The sequence below is a fragment of the Ruditapes philippinarum genome, unplaced genomic scaffold, assembly GCF_026571515.1.
Source record: "Ruditapes philippinarum isolate M1 unplaced genomic scaffold, ASM2657151v2 ctg440_1_1_1_1, whole genome shotgun sequence".
In the NCBI taxonomy this organism is placed as follows: Eukaryota; Metazoa; Mollusca; class Bivalvia; order Venerida; family Veneridae; genus Ruditapes; species Ruditapes philippinarum.
In genome coordinates, this window is record NW_026864080.1 from 19,173 (window position 1) to 41,355 (window position 22,183).

General features: G+C 34.8%; 1 protein-coding gene across 1 annotated transcript in view; it reads left to right on the plus strand.

Annotated features, from left to right (window-relative positions):
• LOC132724342 (hillarin-like) overlaps positions 1 to 22,183 on the plus strand; it is a 31,330-nt gene continuing 9,147 nt past the window's right edge. Inside the window, exons 1-3 of the mRNA XM_060709183.1 lie at positions 1 to 122; positions 6,575 to 6,718; positions 14,380 to 14,535. Of these exons, the coding sequence (XP_060565166.1) occupies positions 58 to 122; positions 6,575 to 6,718; positions 14,380 to 14,535 (365 nt within the window). The 5' untranslated portion in view covers positions 1 to 57. The remainder of the gene's footprint in view (positions 123 to 6,574; positions 6,719 to 14,379; positions 14,536 to 22,183) is intronic.

Genomic DNA, 22,183 nt, shown 5'->3' on the forward strand with positions numbered 1-22,183 from the left:
CTAAAATATAAATCAATGTGAACTTATTTCTTATTTTAGGTGGCTCAAAGTGAACAGATGACATATACAGACCTTGTTCATGAATTAACGGACGGTCTGTTGACAGATCTGGAAAAAGTCAGGTATGTGTAGAAATCGTAAAGTATATAGTAAGTTTAGGAGTAGGTCATCATCTTACAGGGTGTTACGTTAGTGCTTTCTTTTCAAATTCTTAAGAATTATGAGCAGCGAACATACCGGGTTTTAATCAGATAATGTCATTCTTGAATCCTGATTATTTGATATCCATGATGTTAAAACAGGATGCCCCGAATGCAGAACAATAAAGACATGATGACAAAATATTAATTAATAAAAAGAGAAGTAAAGACATCAAGAAAGCAAATGTTGCTGAAACAGAAAAAAATCTTAAATATCTGGTATTTAAAGGAAGACAATTTAGACATCACTACAATTTGCCAAACTAGAATAAAACTAGATAAAAAACCACAGTAGGGTTACTCCTCAACAAGAAATTTAAGTTATTTTATTGTTTTGTGGCTTTTATCAATTCTCTAATAATTAATAGCTTCTAATAATCCTGTTCTTTGATAGCACTCATTCTCACTTTAGTATGACATTCCATGTCTTCAATATTCTATGACAATAGGTGGGAATATATAAGCCTGAACATTCCTGTACAATGTTTTAACAATTGGTACTGTATCAATGATTTAATTTGAGCGCAAGTTTAATAGCTTATTCAAGGTTTGACTTTGCTAGTGACAATGGCTTTTGCATGGTAGGTGTAAGAAAAACAGCATGTCTTCAACTAAATAGTAGTAATTGTTTCATTGCAAGGAACCATGGTTAACAATAAACACAGCTTATTTGAGCTTTTATTGCAGATTTTGCAATACAAAACTGTTTTTGATATTACGCAAAATCAAATCTGAATTACTTCTCTTGAAAGCAGGGTATCATTTACAAGTCTGAATTGCCAAACAATGCTAATCATAAATGGTAACACATTAATGGTTTATTCAATAGTAATATTAAGAAACAGTAATATTGTTAACATAAAATATCAAGATTAAGTATATTTGTTCAACCATTTTGATACAGATTTCATGTTAATTTGCATTTTACAAGTATGATTTTTAAAAATCCATTTATAAGGCTCTTAAAAACCATGTGTTTGACAATATGTTTTCAATAATATCAATGTTATTTTTCTTGATATATCTAGAGTGGATATTTGTCTTGCTTTTATTCTGTCATTTAGGTTAACCATTCAACAATTTTCTATAAAATTTCTTTGTCAAACAGAAATTTTCAACATTTACAAGCCTATCATTTAGGAACTAAAAAAATGCACTCTTTCACCTTCTCTTGTGATTTATTCTGCTTGTTTTTTTTAATGATTTTAACTTGTCAATTGACCTTGGTGTTATTAGGATTATATTCTTCCACGAAAACAAGGAAGTATCAATGTTTTAAAAAATATGTATCTGAAATGTGTTTATCACTTACAGACTGCTGCTAAAAAATCATAATTTTGATATTGAAATTGATATTTACACGTTTTGACTATTATAGAGTTCAATGGATATTTACTTTCATGAACAAATTTAATACACTTAAACTTATATTGCAATTACAAAAATGAAGTAAACATGAAAACAGGAGTGTCCCATATCTGGCTGAATGTCGGTAAATGGTAAAATTAATTGTGGAATATTCATTTGAGTAATAAAAAATATTGGTTCCATGCTTTTCGGTGAAAACGTAATAATTTTAGAGTATATTGTATTAATTGTTAGATTGAATGTTCTTTGGAGCATAATTGGTGAGAATTAGCTAGTTATTGTCCTTAAATAAAACATTCTGAAAACTTTTTATGCCCCCAAGGGAGGCATATTAAAATCGCACCGCCCGTCCATCTGTCTGTCTGTGCGACCCCACTTCATTCGTGTCCGGACTGTAACTTTGTCATACATTGAGGGATTTTGAAATAACTTGGCACAAATGTCTACCACATCAAGACGATGTGTTGCGTCCAAGAACCAAGTCCCTACCTCAAAGGTCAACACACTATCATTTAAAAGTTTCACATTACCGCAATTAGAGTAAATAGGTACACACATTCGTGTCCGGACTGTAACTTTGTCATGCATCAAATGATTTAAGAAAAAACTAGGCATCAATGTCTACCACATCAAGACGATGTGTCGCCTCCAAGAATTACGTCCCTACCTCAAAGGTCAAGGTCACAATAACATTTTGACGTTTCACATTATCACAATTAGAATTAATAGGTACACACAATTGTGTCTGGGCTGTAACTTTGTCATGCATCAAAGGATTTTAGAATAACTTGGCACATCAAGATGATGTGTCGCATCTAATAATCACGTCCCTACCTCAAAGGTCAAGGTCACACTACCATTTGATTTTATCACAATTAAAGTTTATAGGTACACACATTGGTGTCCGGACTGTAACTTTGTCATGCATCGAAGGATTTTAAAATAACTAGGCATGAATGTCTACCACATCAAGACAACATGTTGCGACGAAGACACATGTCCCTACCTTCAAGGTCAAGGTCACACTTATAGTTTGAAAGTACTCATTCTCTCGAGAAGAGTTTGAAGATACACATTCATGTCTGGACTGTAACTTTGTTATGCATGGAAGGATTTTAAACTTGGCACAAATGTCTACCACATCAAAACAATGTGTCGTGGCTAAGGCTCATGTCCGTCTGTCTGTCAGTGTGTTCCCACTTTCGCAACAATCATGTCTAGACTCTAACTTTGTCATGCATTGAGAGATTTTGAATAACTTGGCACAAATGTATATCTCATAACAACATTCTGTCGCGTCCAGGAACCACATTCCTTCTTCAAAGGTCAAGGTCACACTTATATTTTGAAGGTTCATGCTATCACAATTAGAGATTACAGGTACAGTAATACAAAGAACAATATTAAGCAATTAGTTACTTTCATTCTCATTTCTTTTCTTAATACCTGCATGCTAAAGAAACCTTTTCTGGGGCATTCGTCACTTGAGTGACAGCTCTTGTTCATAGAATATTTAGTTAACCTGAGCTAGCTCAGGATGACCTTTTAGGATCGTTGAATGTCCGTCGTCTGTTGTCCTTCCACATTTGTTTGTTAACACTCAAGTGGTCAAATTTTTCCCTCAGTCATCATCAAACTTTGTCAGGATACTTGTCAAGGTAATTGCTCAAAAGAGTTCGAACATGGGTCATCTCAAATATCTGGGAGGGTGGGGACTTGAACCTTCCAAAGATGGACTTGGACACTTCAAGCCCATCCCAGTCTTGTAAACACCCTTCCTTCTATAGACAGGTCATAAAAACTTTCAACGATGCCAACCTTACCCAAATGATGGGCCTCCCTACTCTCACTAATAACATCATTGATTTATGCCTCATTACAAATCCCACTCAAGTTAACCAGGTCCATATTTTCCTAGGCATCAGTGACCACAACCGAGCCAGATATTTGTGAATCTTTTTTTTATACGCCCGTTTGAAAAACGGGACGTATTATGGGAACGCCCTTGGCGGGCGGGCGGGTTGGCGGGCGGGCGATCGGCGTCCAATTTTGTCCGGAGCATATCTCCTACATGTATGGAGGGATTTTAATGAAACTTCATAGAAATGTTCACCACTATGAGGAGCAGTGTCGCGCACATGAACCAGGTCTCTAGGTCAAAGGTCAAGGTCACACTTAGAGCTCATTGAAAAATGCTTGTCCGGAGCAAAACTTCCACATGTATAGAGGGATTTCAATATTACTTGGCACAAATGTTCACCATTGTGAGGCGGAGTGTCGCGTGCAAGATTCAGGTCCTTGCGGCCAAAGTCAAGGTCACACATAGAGGTCAAAGTTCAGATAAAAATATGAAGATGTGTATATGGACCATTTAGTCATCATTTATTGAGGGATTGTAACACAAATGGTCATTATCAAGACTATGGCTGTGATACATATAATTTAGGTCAATATATACAAGGTCAAGGTCACTAAAGATGATGAAATATCCAGATTTTGTAAATAGAATTTAATCAAAGGGCAACAACAAAGTTATTACTTTGTTCATAAATGACTTACACAATTACTCCCCTTGATCTACTTTCACTTTCAATTCTAAAAATAGAATTTAATCAAAGGGCATAAAATAATCCTCTTTCTTGGACTTGAGTATGTTCTAAAGAATGTAACATTTATTTACACATGTTTCATTCATTGGTCAAGATTCTTAACTGTGATAACTATGGTGTTCTGTAGACTTGGTATTTGTTCATAAAGATCATACAGTAATTACCTTATCAAATGTAAATACTTTCTCATAGAAATTTAATTATATTTTAATTTTCAAGTAAATATCAGTTCAGCTCATTCAAAGATTAAGAATTGTAATGAAATGTATTTCCCTAGAATAAAATCTTAAATCAGAATTTTTTAGTTATTAAATTACAATTACATGTACTTTTTATCTTCCCTACTGATTTGTTTTAAGGTTCATTTAACAACACAGTGCGGCTGTGCCAAGGATAAAAACTTGCTTGCTAGATAACACTTATCCATAATGCCCCCATCTCCATCTAAAGCTTTCGTAAACGGGCGTATTTTGTGACTATGGCACCCTTGTTACCTATTCAAGTGATTTTTAAGAAGTCCAGAAAGCTTTCTGGGTCTAGTTCTTGGGGCTTGTAGTACCCTCCTATGACTTTGGACTTATTTCCAACTAAATCTAACTTAACCCATAGATCTTCACATTATGATTCAATTTCAGGCATTTCTTGAACAGCAATGTCATTCCTAATGGCGAAGAAAGTACCCCTCCACAAGTCTGCACTTGGCGGTCTCGGTGGAAGAAAGAATAAACTAGAACACCTCACCTGTATAGTGCCAAGACATTTAGTGGTGTTAAAACATTTGCTAGAACCAATGATAACAAATTATTATGCCCCCCTTCAAAGAAGTGGGGGTATATTGCTTTGCATTTGTCCGTTGGTTTGTAGACCAAATGGTTTCCGAGTAATAACTAAAGAACGCTTAGGCCTAGGGAACTTCAAACTTGGTATGATGATTGTTCATGACCAGTTGATGACCCCTATTGATTTTTGGGTCAAAGGTCAAGGTCACATTGACCTTGTAGGTAAAAACGGTTTTGGAGTGATAACTAAAGAACACTTATACCTAGGAACTTCAAACTTGGTATGATGTATGTTCATGACCAGCAGATGACCCCTATTGATTTTGGGGTCCAGGGGGTGAAGGTCACATTGACCTTGTAGATAAAAACGGTTTCCAATCAATAACTAAAGAATGCTTAGGCCTAGCAACTTCAAACTTGGTATGATGATTTTTCATGACCAGCAGATGACCCCTATTGATTTTGGGGTCAAGGGGTCAAAGGTCAAGGTCACATAAACCTTGTTAATGTAGATAAAAACAGTTTCCAAACAATAACTTAAGAACGCTTAGGCCTAGGAATTTCAAACTTGATATGATGATTGTTCATGACCAGTTGATGACCCCTATTGATTTTGGGGTCAAAGGTCAAGGTCACATTGACCTTGTAGGTAAAAATGGTTTCGATCAATAACTTGACAACCCATGGGCTGTTGGCCCTCAAACTTGGTAGGTGCATTGGACTTGACCAGTAGAAGATCCATTTTGATTTTAGGGGTCAAGGGGTCAAAGATAAAGGTTGCATTGATCTTGTAGTTAAAAAGGTTTTCTATCAATAACTTGACAAGCTATGGGCTTTTGGCCCTCAAATTTTGATGGTGCATTGGTTTTGGCCAGTAGATGACACCTAATGATTTTGGGGTCAGGGAACAAAGGTCGAGGTTGCATTGACCTTGTATTTCAAAATGGTTTTCTATCAATAACTGGACAACCCATGGACCCTTGACCTTCAAGCTTTACAGATGCATTGCTTTTGATCAGAAGATGACCTCAATGGATTTTTTGGCATTAAGGGGTCAGAGGTCAAGATCACATTGACCTTATAGGTAACAATGCTTTCTGATCAATATCCCAACTCATGGGCCCTTTACCTTAAAACTTCACAGGTGCATTGGTCATGGCCAATAGATAACCCCTATTGATTTAGGGTAAAAGGTCAATGTCATATTGACCTTGTATGTAAAGACTGTTTCTGACCAATAACTCTACAACTCAAGTTGCCTTGGTTGATATTTTTTTATTAAACTAAAAATCCTTTTGGTATACACATTTCAAGGTCTTATGTAATATAACAACTTGGCTGTCATTAATAAGGCCCACATGATTCATAAAATTTATGCATATATTATTTGGTAAGATTTGTAATAACTTAAATTGCTGCACACAACCTATGGGGTCACAAAAATTATTACCTTGTGGCTAGTCATGACCAGTAGATAACCCTTATTAATTTTTTGTTCACTGGGTCAGAAGTCATGCATAATAACCTGATCACATGACTAATTGGCTGCCGATAGGGGGCATACATGTTTTACAAACATATGTTGTTTATTCAAGTATGAACACTTTTTTCATGTTAGGGCTATATTCCGGTGGATCACTGTAAAGGATTTGAATGTGATGGATTTTGAAGAGTCTACCAACGCCGACACTCCTCTTGGTTTACTTCGTGGTATCAAATATGGGACTGAGACGTATCATGTGCTTTTTATGAGACTCTGCAGGTAATTTCTATGGACTGAAATAAGTAATAAATAATAGGTTAAATGGATATAGTATGCAAAATGTTTATTTTTTTTTTAGTTGCAATTGAAAATGTTATATTTATCAAGATCAAATTTTAAAACTACAGGTATACATAGAATTCTATGGAATCTTTTGAAATTAACATTTTATTGCACTGCCCTAGGTGCAGAGACTATGTGTACTGTAAATTAATCATTAAAGATATACTATGCTAATCCTAGTAAAATATTTATTCAAAGAAATTTATTGAAATCTATGAAATGCTTACTGAATATGTCTATTTTGAATAAAAGAATGAATAATTTATGTATGGGAAGCAGCGTTCCGTATTACAGGTCAACTAAAGTATTACAGGTCAACTCAGGTTAAATACAAGGTCACAGGGACTAAAAATAGAAAAATCTTGAAACCTTGAAATTGGTCTGCAAATTTGTTTTGATGATTTATAGGTCAAGTTTGAATATGGGTCACCTGGGGTCAAAAGCTAGGTCACACTGCCCAAATATGGAAAAACCTTGTTAACACACTAGAGGTCACATTTTTGACTCCATTGCCATCTAACTTGGTCAGGGTGCTTGTCTAAGACATTGCTCGGATGTGGTTGATGGGTCAGGGGAGCGATCTACGGCCGGTATTTGCACTTTACACATTGAAGAACACAACATCGCTTAAGGCATTATTGTATCAATCAAGTCAATTAGGAATTATTGTGCATTTTCACAGCTCCCTGACTATATCATTACAGGTTGCAAAAATAAATAATCAAAAGTTATATTCATATTTTAAGTTTTAATAAACTTCTAACACCTTTATTTCCACAGCAAAAATAGCCTGTTACTATTTATAGTAAAGTTGCAAGAGGTTAATCCACAGGGAAATCTGTCCTTATTTTATTAAACATATATATGTAATATAAACAAGGGATACAAGTTGTGACCCGCATTACCAGCACGGGTTCTTGAAATGCATCCACATGTGTAAACTCAGTATACAATATCCTCTACTCCATCAAAGTTATTTATGAATGTGTCATTACCCAACTTTTACTTAAACCTGTATCATTGAAGGAAATAACTAACACTTCAATATTTACATTGGCTGTCAAATTGTCATCCAATAAACAGGTGTGTTTATGTTGCAATTATTTTCATTGGCTGATGAAAAAAAATGCTATTCCTCCATTAGATATCGTTTTGCATGTGTAATGTTACAAACCGAAATTTTACGAATGAGTGCAAAAATGAAACACGAAAGGTTATTTTTAATAATATTTTGTCCATGTATCAAAGTGAGTCATAGATTCCTTCAAGAATGTCCAACAATCAAAAGAAAACAAAGCTGTTGTATACTGTGTTCTATTTACTTTTTCATGAATTGAGGAATTTTGAGTTGTATCCCTTGCTCGACTTTTTATGACCCCGCCATATGGCCAGGGCATATAGTGTTACCCTGTTCCGTCCTTCCGCCATTCTGTCATTCAGTCATCATCAGTTTCATTATCTTAGTAACGGTTGCACACATTCAACTCAAATTTGACATATGGATATGTTATGAGAAAATACAGGTCAAGTTTGAATTTGGTCATGGTTCGATTTTTTGGCAGAGTTATGCCCCTTTTACTTTGATAATAATATGAAATTTTCAGTTTCCGTTCATTATTCCCCCAACAGTGTTACATATTCAACTAAAACTTGACATATAGATATTTCATGAGAAAATACAGGTCATGTTCGAATTTGGTCATGGTTCGATGATTTTTGTCAGAGTTATGCCCCTTTCACTTTGAAAATAATATGAAATTTTCAGTTTCCATTCATTATCTCCCCAACAGTATTACACATTCAACCTAAATTTGACATATGGATATGTCAAAGGAATGCGCAGGTCAAGTTCGAATTTGGTCATAGTTTGATGATTTTTGGCAGAGTTATGTCCCTTTCACTTTGAAAATAATTAGAAAATTTTCAGTTTCCGGTTATTGTCTCCTCTAGGGTATTACACATTCAACTCAAATTTGACATATTGATACGTCAAGGAAATGCGCAGGTCTAGTTTCAATTTTGTCATGGTTCGATGTTTTGCCCCTTTAATTTTGAAAAAAAAGAGGAAATTTTCAGTTCCCATTCGTTATCTTCCCGACAGTTGTACATATTCAACTCAAATTAAAGATATGGATATGTCATAAGAATGCATTGGTTAATTTCGAATTTGGTCATGGTTTGATGATAGCTGTTATCCCTCTTGAACTTTGAAAAAAAATCAGAAATTTTAAGTTTCCGTTCATTATCTCCCCAATGGTTGTACACATTCAACTTTATAGATACATCTTAGGAATAAGCAGTTCAAGTTTGAATTTGGTAGTGGTTCAATAATTTTGGACAAAGTTATAATCTTTCTTGAATGTTGGAAAAAATTTGAATTTTCAGTTTCAGCACTCATACTTTTATGGAAATGTATGTAGCCATTATTTTGGCTCCAAATATGCAATATGCAATTTACAAAAGGTTAATACTGAATAGTTTCAGTGCCTTGAACTTTGTATAAAAATGGTTTGTGTTAAGATTGAATAGTTTTAAGGGCTTTGAACTTAAAATGAAAAATATAATTTGTGCAAACAAATTTGGAACTAAATATAATAACATCTGAAATTTTGGCTACATGCGGGGGCATCCATGGCGTGACGACACATTTCTAGTTTTTTTGAAAAGGTAGAGGTATTGTTATAGTCCACACTTGTACCTGGATCATAACTTTATAAGTTCTTGGTGTATTGTCTTCATACTTGGCCACAACAACCCTTGGGAAAGACCTTTCGGAAGACCAGACTAACCTACACCTTCATCCGTAAATGACCTTGACCTTCAAGGTCAAATGTCCAAATTTTGCTTGTTCTTGCTATTATTGGCTATAACTTTGTTATTTTTGAATTGATTATCTTCAAACTTGAACATAATAATCTTTATGGATTTAAATAAACCAGACAGACCTTGACCTTCACTAATAAATGACATTGACTTTGAAGGTCAAATTATTGAAATTTTCATTTATATGCCACGACAGCATCTGCGATGCGGTGGCATATAGCGATTCACATGTGTGTGTGTGTGTGTGCCTGCATGCGTGCATGCATGTGTGTTTGTATGTGTGTTCTATAGATTATATAGTGAACTTAAAAATCTTCTTGTGAAAAACCACTTATCCAATTTCAACCAAACTTGGCAGGATTGATCCTTGGGTGAAGGGCTTCCAAAGTTGTTCAAAGAATATCATTCCATGCAGAAATCTGGTTGCCATGGCAACCAAATGGAATTATAAGAATAAATTTAAAAATCTTCTTGTAAAGACCCAAAAGGTCTAGAGCTTAGATATTTTGCATAAGGCATTGTCTGGTAGACCTCTACCAAGATTGTTCAAATTATAGCCCTGGGGTCATAATTGGCCCCGCCCCGGGGGTCATTGATTTTCACTATATGTACATATAGTAAAAACTTAAAATACCTTCTTGTTTGAAGGTACAAGTCTTAAAGGTTTGATATTTGGTATGTGATATCATCTATAGGTACTCTACCAAAGTTGTTCAAATTTTGCCTCTATAGTGTCAAAATCAGCCCGGCACCAGGGGTCATAGGTTTTCCTTATATGTATATAGTAAAAGCTGACAAATGCTAGAGGTTAGATATTTTGCATGAAACATTGTGTAGTGAACCTCTAGCAAGATTGTTCAAATTATAGCCCTGGGGGTCAAAGTTGGCCCCACCCCAAGGGTCATTGACTTTCACTATGTACATATAGAAAAAAATCAAAAAATCTTTTTGTCTGAAGGTACAAGGCTTAGAGCTTTAATATTTGTTATATGATATCATCTATAGGTACTCTACCAAAGTTGTTCAAATTTTGTCTCCAGTGTCAAAATTAGCCCCGCCCCGGGGGTCATAGGTTTTTCTTTTATGTATATAGTAAAAACTTAAAAATTCGTCTTTTCTAAATTGACAAAGGCTAAAGGTTAGATATTTTGCATGAAACACTGTGTAGTGAACTCCTAGCAAGATTGTACAAATTATAGCCCTGGGGTCAAAATTGGCCCACCACCGGGGGTCATTGATTTTCACTATGTACATATTGTAAAAAAAAATAAAAAATATTCTTGTCTGAAGGTACAAGGCTTAGAGCTTTGATATTTGGTATATAGTATCATCTATGGGTCCTCTACTAAAGTTGTTTTAATTATGCCTCTAGTGTTAAAATTGCCCTGCCCCAGAGGCGATAGTTTTCTTTATAATGTATAAAGTAAAAACTTGAAAAATTTCCTTCTCTGAATTGACAAAGGCTAGAGGTTAAATATTTGGCATGAGACTTTGCGAAGTGTACCTCTACCAAAATTGTTCAAATTATAGCCCTGGGGTCAAAATTGGCCCTGCCCCGTGGGTCATTGATTTTCACTATGTACATATAGTAAAAAATTAAAAAATCTTCTTGTCTGAAGGTACAAGGCATAGAGCTTTGATGTTCGCTATATAATATCATCTATAGGTCCTCTAACAGTTAAAGCTGTTCAAATTTTTCCCCTGGTGTCAAAATTGGCCCTGCCCGGGGACATTGATTCTCATTATGTACACATAGTAAAAAACAGAAACTAAAACAAATGTTTTCTGAATAGGAAAAAGCTACAGCTTAGATATTTGACATGAAATGTTGTTTGGATGACCTGTATCAAGATTGCTTTGAATTAAACCCTTGGGTCAAAATTTTGCCTTGCCCAAGGGGACAGTGACCTACTGTCTCGTCCTTTGATATACAGCCATGAAATTTGGACCATTTGCACAGTTTTAGTTGTAAAATTGAACTTTGATATGAAGTGACCTAGATTTTGATGATGTGACCTACTTTCTTGTCCTTTGATGTACAGCTATGAAATTTGAATTATGTGCACAGATTTAGATGTAAAGTGAACTTTGATATCAGCTGACCTAGATTTTGACAAAGTGTCTTACTGTGTTGTCCTTTGATGTAGTCATGAAATTTAGGCTGTGTGAAATATGACCAAATTCACTGGGCTCAACTGCATTGATATACAGTTGACTCTCGGTAACTCGAAATCCAAGGGACTGGGCATTTTACTTCGAGAGAAACGGAATTCGAGTAATGTGGAACTACCGCCACTACGTTGACATTCGTACATGTATATACATGTGCCTGATTGAATGTGTAAAGAAGTAGGTTGTTATTGTTGTTAGCGGCAATGCTGCAATATTTGACCATTGAAATGACGGTAAATAACTTACAACTACAAATTATAAATGAACAAAAATATATCATTCAAAATTTAATACATGTATATTAATAGTGAAACATAAACACACAATTATATTTGATTTAATTGATCATCGGACGAAAATGAAATTAGCAACTATCGTGAACCGGAAGTACAAATTAATGTATGCAATATGACTGAACATTAATTATACAAATGTCATTTACGTTGATAACACACATCAATACCTGGGCTGTTATTTGACTAACACCCGTCAGACTGGCACGAGTCAACTTTCTTCAAGCAATGTAATTAAATTTTAATTTAGTTATCTATTAAGTCCTGAAACGGATTAAAGCCACTTTTACAACGTGTTAATAATGCATGATGACCGGCAATTAAAAAATACTATGAAACATGTAAATCACTAGTGACAACATCTCACCTTGATGTCGCCGACCTTTGATCTGTTTACACACTTCGACTAATTGAGATAAAAATATGTTGTACTTTAATTGGCGGGACCAAATTTTCTTTTCGACTAAACAGGAGTCTCGGTAAGTCAAAATTTGACCTAAGCGGAGTTAAAATACAAAGATAAAGAAGGAAATTTGACGGGACTTTAGAAATTATTCGACTAAGGCGGAATTTTGAGTAAAGCGATTTTGACTTATTGAGAGTCAACTGTATTTGAGAGTCAACTGTATTTCTACTCTGATCTTTTATTTGAATAGCAATCACTAATCTGATAATAAGAATTAGATAGGTCAGGGATCTATGCATTATGACAATCTTCAATTGTATAGAAACAAAAAAAATCTGTTCCTACACTATTATTTAGTGTTGTATTAATGCAGTGGCATAGCATTTTTCACAAATGCAATCTTGATTAAAGTTGTCAGGACTACTCCTTTTACTGATATATACCACTAATGCAATTTCAATGAAACTTTGCTTGATTGATCTGTAGCTTAAGTCCTTGGGCAAATTGCATGGGTTTTCTGGTTGAATTATTTTTGGTGGAGTTATGGCCCTTTGATAAAAAAGATGGCTTTTTTTTGTGTGTTGCCAGATACACAAAAGCTTGTGCAGAATACTTCTCAAAAACTACTGGTGCAATTTCATCCAAATTTAGCAATGATCAGTACCATGTCTAGTTGTGCATATCATAGGCTTTTTATGGTTCAATTAATTTTGTCAAAGTTATGGCCCTTTAATTATTTTTATTTTTTAAAGTTTGTCCGAACTACTCCTCTTATACCACTAATGCAATTTCAATGAAACTTTACAGGCTTAATTGGTAAATCAAGTCCTTGCGCATACTACATGGGTTTTCCGCTTGGATGATTTTTGGCCCAGTTATGGCCCTTGAATGAAAGGGTGTTAATAAAGTTTGTCTTGACTACTCCTCATATACCACTAATGCAATTTAAATGAAACTTCATAGGATTGATTTGTAGGTCAAGTACTTGTGCATAATACACAAGTTTTTCGCTTGAATGACTTTTGGCTGAGATATTGCCCTTGAATTAAAAGGTGCTTTTTTGTGTTGCCAGCTACACAGAAGTTTGTCTGGACTAATCCTGAGAAACTACTGATGCAATTTCACCAAAACTCTAGGGAAATAATCAATACCATGTCTAGTTGTGCATCTCATCAACATTTTTTGGTTCATAGATTTTTGTCAGAGTTTTTGCCCTTTCATGATTTTAATTTTGAAATTTGTCCAGACTACTATTATAGCACTACTGCAATTTCAATGAAACTTAACAGGATTTATTGATAGCTCAAATTCTTGTGCATATTACACAGGTTTTTAGGTAGAATTTTTTTGCCAAGTTATGGCTAGCATGAGGCGACACATGTTATCACTGATGGCCCTTGTTTTTTATTCAAATTCGCTTAAGAAGACTACCTTTTCTTTTAGTTAATTATCTCTCGTCTTTTTTTACCAAAATAATGGTTAACGGATGATTGTACTCTTTTAGCAAGGCATTTAATTGTTATTGTATTGTATACAGATACACAGATGTAACATCATAAAATCCATCAATAAAACATCATAAAGTCCAGTTCAAATTTGGGTTCAGACAACTTTAAATTTTCAAATAGTTAAAGTGGGGGTATGAATCACCTTAAGTGATAGTTCTAGTATTTCAGTGCACTGCAAGTGTATAATGCAATTTTTTTATGAAATAGACAATTGGAATTCACTAAGTGAAATGCAAATATTAGATAAAAAAACATTTTAAAAGTTGGATTTGATAAATAGAGATATATAGATGTATGTGGACATAAAAAATATCTTCAAGTGCTAATTTAAATGGATTGGAATGGATTGTATAGGAATACTTACATATTTTAATATCTTCACTTTGTTTTTTATAGTTACGCTGGTCTACACTGTGTCGAGATCAAAGGTCATTCCAAAAGTGTCGGATATGAGCCTGGGATGAAGATTCAACCGGAAATGTTTCAAAATACATGGAATGCTGTCCTCATAGACGGGGATTGGAGGCTGGTGCAGTGTAACTGGGGGGCAAGGTAACTGAGCATACATCTTTTTATGCCCACAAAGAACGGCATAATTTATAATTGCACCATCTGTCTGGCTGTCCATCTGTCCGGCAGTGCGTTCCCATGTGTACAACATCTGTGTCCAGACTGTAACTTTGTCATATCATGGTCACACTTACAGTCTGAAGGTTTCACATTCTCACAAGACTAGTAGGGTTTAAAGGTACGCACATTTGTGTTTGGACTGTAACTTTGTCATGCATGGAAGGATTTTTAAATAACATAGCAAATATGTCTACCACATCAAGATGATGTGTCGCGTCCAAGACCTAATTTCCTACCTCAAAGGACAAGATCACTCTTTTAGTTTGAAGGTACTTAATTTCACAAAAAAGTTTGAAGGTACACATTAGTGTTCTGACTGTAACTTTGCTATGCATTGAAGAATTTTAAAATAATTTGACAAAAATGTCTACCACATCAAAACAATGTGTCACGTGTAAGGCCCATGTCCCTACCTCCAAGGTAGAGGTCACTCTTGTATTTTGAAGGTACTCATGCTCACAAGAAGTGTTTGAAGGTACACATTAGTGTCCAGACTGTAAATTTGTCACGCATTGCAGGATTTAAAAAATAACTTGGCATAAATGTCTACCACATCTAAATGATATGTCGCATCCAAGACCCATGTCCTTACCTCCAAGATCAAGGTGGTAAGTTTGCTGTGAATAGCACTTAAGTTCACTAGAACATATTAAGCAAATAGTTACTTTTATTATTATTATGCCCCCCTTCAAAGAAGAGGGGGTATATTGTTTTGCTTATGTCAGTCTCTGTAGACCACATGGTTTTAGCTGATTATCTTAAAAACTATTTTACCACAAAGTCTTCATATTTCACATACTGATTGGTCATAACTAGTAAATGACCCCTATAGATATTGGGGTCACTGGGTCAAATGTCAAGGTCACAGGGGCCCTAAATGTCAGAATCATTTCCGCTGATTATCTTGAAAACTATTCATCACAAAGTCTTCATATTTCACATAGTGATTTGTCATGATTTTGGGGTCACTGGGTCAAAGGTCAAGGTCGCAGGATCCTTAAATGTCAGAATTGTTTCTGCTGATTATCTTGGAAACTATTTATCACAAAGTCTTCATATTTCACATACTGATTGGTCATAATTAGTAGCTGAACCCTATAGTTTTCCGGGTCACTTGGTCAAAGGTCAAGGTGACAGGGACCTTGAATGGTAGTATGATTTCGGCTCATTATCTTGAAAGCTATAAAGCATAAAGTCTTTATATTTCACATAGTGCTTGGTCATAACTAGTAGATGACCCCAATTGATTTTGGGATCACTAGTTCAAAGGTCAAGGTCACTGGGGTCTTTAATGTCAGAATGGTTTCAGCTGATTATCTTGAAAACTATTCATCACAGTCTTTATATTTCACATAGTGCTTGGTCATAACTAGTAGATGACCCCCTACTAGGTCAAAGGTCAAGGTCACAGGGGCCTTGAATGTCAGAATGGTTTCCGCTGATTATCTTGAAAACTATTCATCACAAAATCTTTATTTTTCACATAGTGCTTGGTCATAATTAGTAGATGACCCCCAATTGATTTTGGGATCACTAGTTCAAAGGTCAAGGTGACTGGGGTCTTTAATGTCAGAATGGTTTCAGCCTATTATCTTAAAAACTATTTATCACAAAGTCTTCATATTTCACATATTGATTGGCCATTACAAGTAGATGTCATCTGTTGATAGTGGGGTCACTATGTCAAAGGTCAAGGTCACAGGGGTCTTAATGTCAGAATGATTTCCACTCATTATCTTGAAAACTATTTATCACAAAGTCTTTATATTTCACATATTGAATAGCCATATATAGTAGATGACCCCTATTGATTTTGGGATCACTAGTTCAAAGGTCAAGGTCACAGATGCCTTAAATGTTAATATGGTTTCCGCTTATTAACTTGAAAACTTTTTATCACAAAGTCTTCATATTTCACATATTGATTAGTCATAATGAGGTCACTAGTTCAAAGGTGAAGGCCTTAATGTTTCACATATTGATTGGTTATAACTAGTAGGTCATTATTTTTCTTTGTACCAATTTATCGCAAAATTACCAATAATGTGAGTCAACAGCTAGAAAGGGGGACATATATGTCGTTTAACATTTCTTGTTATTATATTGTTTTGCTAATGTCTGTCAGTCGGTCTGTCCGTCAGTAGATCATATGGTTTCCGCTGATTATTTTAAAAACTATTTCTCACAAAAGTCTTCAAATTTCACATACTGATTGATCATATCTATTAGATGACCCCAATTGATTTTGGGGTCACTAGGTCAAAGGTCAAGGTCACAAAGGTCTTAAATGTCAGAATGGGTTCCACTTAGTATCTTGTAAACTATTCATTGCAAAGTCTTCATATTTCACATATTGATTGGTCATCAAGGCGTAGTAGATGACCCATATTGATTTTAGTCACTAAGTCAAAGGTCAAGGTCACAGGGGCCTTAAATGTCAGAATGGTTTCTGCTCATTATCTTGACTTATGTCTTGAAAACTATTTATGGGGTATTTAGGTCAAAGGTCAAGGTGACAGGGACCTTAAATGTAAGAATGGTTTCCACTCATGAACTTCAAAACTACTTGTTTTCAAGGCGACTCATATCTTGAAAACTATTAATGAGGTCATTAGGTCAAAGGTCAAGATCACAGGGACCTTAAATGTTAGAATGGTTTCCAATCATTAACTTCAAAACTACTTGTTATCAAGTCTTTGTGTTTCACATTTTTATTGATCATCACTTGTAGATGACACCTATTAATATTGAGGTCACTAGATCAAAGGTCAAGGTCACAACAACCTCAAAAGGTTTCTGATTATTCTCTTGACACCAAATAATTACCAAGTCTTTATATTTCACATATTGATTGGTCATAACTAAACACTTTTATGTACCCAACAATGTCATGTTTCTATAACAAAATTACTTATAGTATGAGTTAAGGGCTTGAAAATGTACGTGACAGATCTTGTTTTAACTAGTACGCATTTTTAGATAAGCCCAAAATCCATTCCTCAGCCTATCATTGATAGTGTTACATTCAATTTCTGAAGGTCAATAACCTATGGCGTCTAGCTTGAAATGCATGCCATTCAAATTTAAAACAACTTCTCTTTAGGCAAGAAAAGTGTTCTGTAATTGTGTATCATAGTTTTGTTACCACAGAACATATAAAAGTATTATATGAATTTATCTTTTGTTACCTAATGTTCGTCTTATCATTATTTGATAGCCAAATTCATTTGTATTTGTTGTATTTTAATATGTCATACCCGCACTTCCCCCCACACACGCACTAACAAACGAAATGTGAAGGGGGAAGACCTGGATGGTTGATTACCGTTTATGGCCGCACCCATGACTTAAGGAAATGCCAGCTCATCTGCCTGCTTTTGGGTCCCGTAGATTCAATGTATTCAATGTCACTGTTACTAAAAATAGAAAATCTGTTTCCAGTCAATAACTCAAGTAGGGAATGAGATATTTCAATTAAACTTGGGTGTATAGCAAGCTTATGCAAAGGTCTTGCTTAAGATAGCTTTTGCCCCCCCCCCTTCCCACAAATGGTCAAGGTCATTGTTAGTAGAAATAGAAAATCGGTTTCCAGTCAATAATTAGAGTAATAAATATAAATAGATATTTCAAAAAAACTTAGTGTATAACAAGGTTATGAAAAGACTTGGCATACAATTGCTTTTGGGCCTCCTGGGTCATGATCAAGGTTACTGTAACTAAAAATAGAAAATCTGTTTCTGGTTAATAACTTGAGTTTTGAATGATATATTTCAATGAAACTTTGTGTATACATGTATAAAGCTTATGTAAATATATTGCTTGGGATTGCTTTTGTCAAAGTTACTGTTACTAAAAATAGAAAATCAGTTTCCGGTCAATAATTAGAGTTTGGAGTGAGATATTTCAATGAAACTTATGTATAAAAATCTTATGTGAAGATTTGACTTGGAATTGCTTTTTGGCTCATTAGGGTCAAGAAAAGGCCACTGTTACTAAAAATAGAAAATTGGTTTCAGGTTGAGGTTTAGATTTAGGAATGAGATTTTAGCTTGTATATTATTCCTACAGTACTTGAAAGGCTCAATTTGGATTGTTCTTGAGCTCTATAGGCTCCTTGTTACCATTTCAATGCATAAAGTTATATTGTATGTTGCTTCTATTAATTTTCCATTGACAACCAAACAATGGTGATAATTGAAAATCTGGTTTTGTGGCATCGCCATGTTTTTTTGTATTTAAATATATCTGATAACATTATTTAAAATACATGTGTTTACTTAAAAATCATTAAGATAAAATAATTCAATTCCCATTATTCCTCTGTAATGCAGGAGTTACACTGTCCCGAATTGGGCATCAGATGGACACACAATGAGGAAATGTTCAAATTCGGATCTGATCGTAATAACATCAACCATTTGTGGGGGCACCTTGTGCCATCGTATGACTCCCGGCTAAATTTTTCAGGCTCCGGCAGCAACTTCATGAGCAGTCGCAAAATGTTTGGCATGTCAAAAAAATGCCAGAAGACATTGCGAGTTTCATTTTCGTGTTGAACTTGTATGCCAAATTTGCGCTTCTTAAGGCCGTCGTAAAGCCATCTTGTCAAATTGTGTAGTGTTCGTCTTTACTTTGTGTTATCATCGGTATCATCTGGTATTTTTCACCTCAAGAAGACAATACAAAGGAAACAAGAGGATTCCTGTCTGTCTTAAGAAGGGAACATGACTATGTGAAGCCCCTGCAATACCGTCATGTCGCCATCGTATTTTGGTATGATGACATCGAGATGGGACCACGATGTGGACTAAGAAAGCATATTTGAGTGGCTCAAGCGTTGCATGTTTATCATGGTGGACATTATAACTGATTCTCATAAGAATTGTGAAATTGACAGATCGAAATTCGAAAAAAATCGATCTTCTTAATAGGGCCTAATTTAGAAAATTTCGAAAAAGTAGAACCCTTAAATGAGACAATTGTGAAATATTTTGAACATCTACCAAATGCTTTGCGTGTACTACTCCCTGAAAGAAGTAAAAATTATCCTATTGTAATGTACGCTACATTATATTTAATTTTTTTTAGTTTAAACATATTTATTCTCAGAAAATGTACATAATAACATTTGAAATATATACACATACAAAATTTGACAATATTCAAGGAAGAGGATTAGAACGAAAAACTAGGTCTTCTTCTCCCTTTACATTATATTTGTTATCTTTGTTTTTGTAGTTACCAGAATCTGATATTCAGTTACTAGATTCTAAAGCTTTACTAATACAAAATTAAGAAAATTTGATTATTACTGTAAAAATGCAAAGGATGTATACATTTATACTGCATCTTTGATTTATTATAACACAAAAATGACTAGTTTAAGTGCTGGTTTATTGAAAATTAAGTATACTAAAGCCATGTTACATTTTTGGCCAGGTTGCACAGGTGCAAACCCGGGTTATAGTATGGTGAATGTTGGGTGCCGGGCAGGCAGGTGGGCGGGCGTTCAGGGAAAAAACTTTCGTAACAGTTTTCTCAGCAGCTACTTATCACAGCCTTTTGATATTTGGCATACAGCATTAACATGTGGTCCCATACCCTGGGATTCGATTTCAGGTCTGTCGCTCATCCACTTCCTGTTTGCCGACTTTGTGGGCACAATTCTTTCAGATTTGGTTATTATATATCCCTCCAAATGTAAATCATTTATTAAAAGTTCCTTAATTGGGAAATAGTGCATAGAACGTACTGATTTTTAAGTAGCGAACATTACATGCTTAAGTCATTATCTGGCACAGGCTGTCAAAGTAATAGAATCTCAGTAAATTCTTATAATTTATCATAAGGAAGATAAGTCTGGCAATAGTAGCATAAGTATTTAATTTTAAATAAACATATAAATGACTTAGATCACTCAGTTATTTTCAGTTATGTGCAGCACTTAATTTACAAGTGGCATACATTACAGATGCCAGTAAATTTCGGCGACAGTTCTAAAACATTCTACATATCACATTAATAAGATCAGTCTTTTCAAGTCAGTCAAGCTTCGAAAACAGATAAGAAGACATTATATACTCCTGCACAAATTAAATTTTTGCCGAAATTGTATAGTTTTTTGGGTTATACGAGTTCAAACATGGATAATTAAAAATGGCGACAGTCTCGAACATTACATTTCCAATTGCTTCCCTCATAAAATTTTGGTACCGAATGTGTTATCAATGAATTTGATGTATCAAAGAATTCCCTTATATACTTTTTGCACGTTAGCTATCAAATAGCAAGTTTTTCTGTAACGAGTATGTCCAGAGTGTGCAGCAACAATGATTTCACAATTCACGTGAGAATGAGTGTTTAAAAGGCTAGCCTCAAAACAACTTCCTCATCTGTCAGTCCTGCACATCTCTACAAAGACTTCAAAAGTTTCCATTATTTGCAATTACATGTAATTAACAATTATTCTCAGTTTATTTCCTGCAGAGTTACATGCATTGATGATGAGTCAACCAAGAAAAAGAAGGCAGCAGCATTGCTACCTTTCATACACCTTAGAAAACATGATGAACAACTCTTACAGGCAGACCCACCTTGGGTGGCTTGATAAGTTCAATAAATGTAGTTTAGCTCCCAATACTATCAGCAACTGAAATTTGCCGTGGTTGGCCGAAGGTGTTATACCACCGGAGCTCACTTGATGGCTTCGTGACCACGTAGGAACGCATCGTACTCAAAATACAACGTCGTTAACCTATCCTGTGGCCTTTGCGTGTCCTGCCGGTAAACTACTAATGGTAAAAATTTGCATCTTTGAGGTGACTTTGTGTGTGGATCAGATTACATCGCGTGACCTTCGGTAGGAATCGTGTGGAGCGGATACGATCGCGTAACCTTCTGTAGGAATCATACTTGATTCGGATGTTGAAAGGCTGTTGACCAATTTCGGGGCCACTTCTACACGAAATTTAAAAATCCATATTCTTATGCCCATCTGGTGTCAATTTATGGACAGTGTGACGCCTGCATGACAGTTATTTCCCTCTGTAACACTAAAGTTGAAAGTCATTTATACTACTTGTTCAGTATTTCATTTTATAAAATTTATAACTCAAAATAGATTTCATAAAAGATAATAAATCTTATGATGCATTTTAAAATTTATGATAGTTGCTAATATTACACTTCAAAATGTCAAAAGTTTTAATGCCAAACATTTCTCAACCATAATCATATTTATAGGAAAACAATTTGAGTAGAATTTTCTTCCGTAACATTCTTCCGTAACGGTAATATTTCGCATTTATATTTAACCATTCTAACACTTCTACCATTTTTGATATGCCTAATATGAATATGCAATTTTGCAATACATCTGCTTCTAAATCAAATACACTTCCAAATGAAAATAAAGTATTCTTACTTACACTCAAAATTGCTACAGTCATGGTGGCATTGCCGTCTGCAAACTTTAACCTTGATAATAGTCAAGGTCACACCTAAAGGTCAACTGTTAAAAAATGTACATTTCGTGTCCGCTCTATAACTTTAAAAAAAATTTTTAAGAATA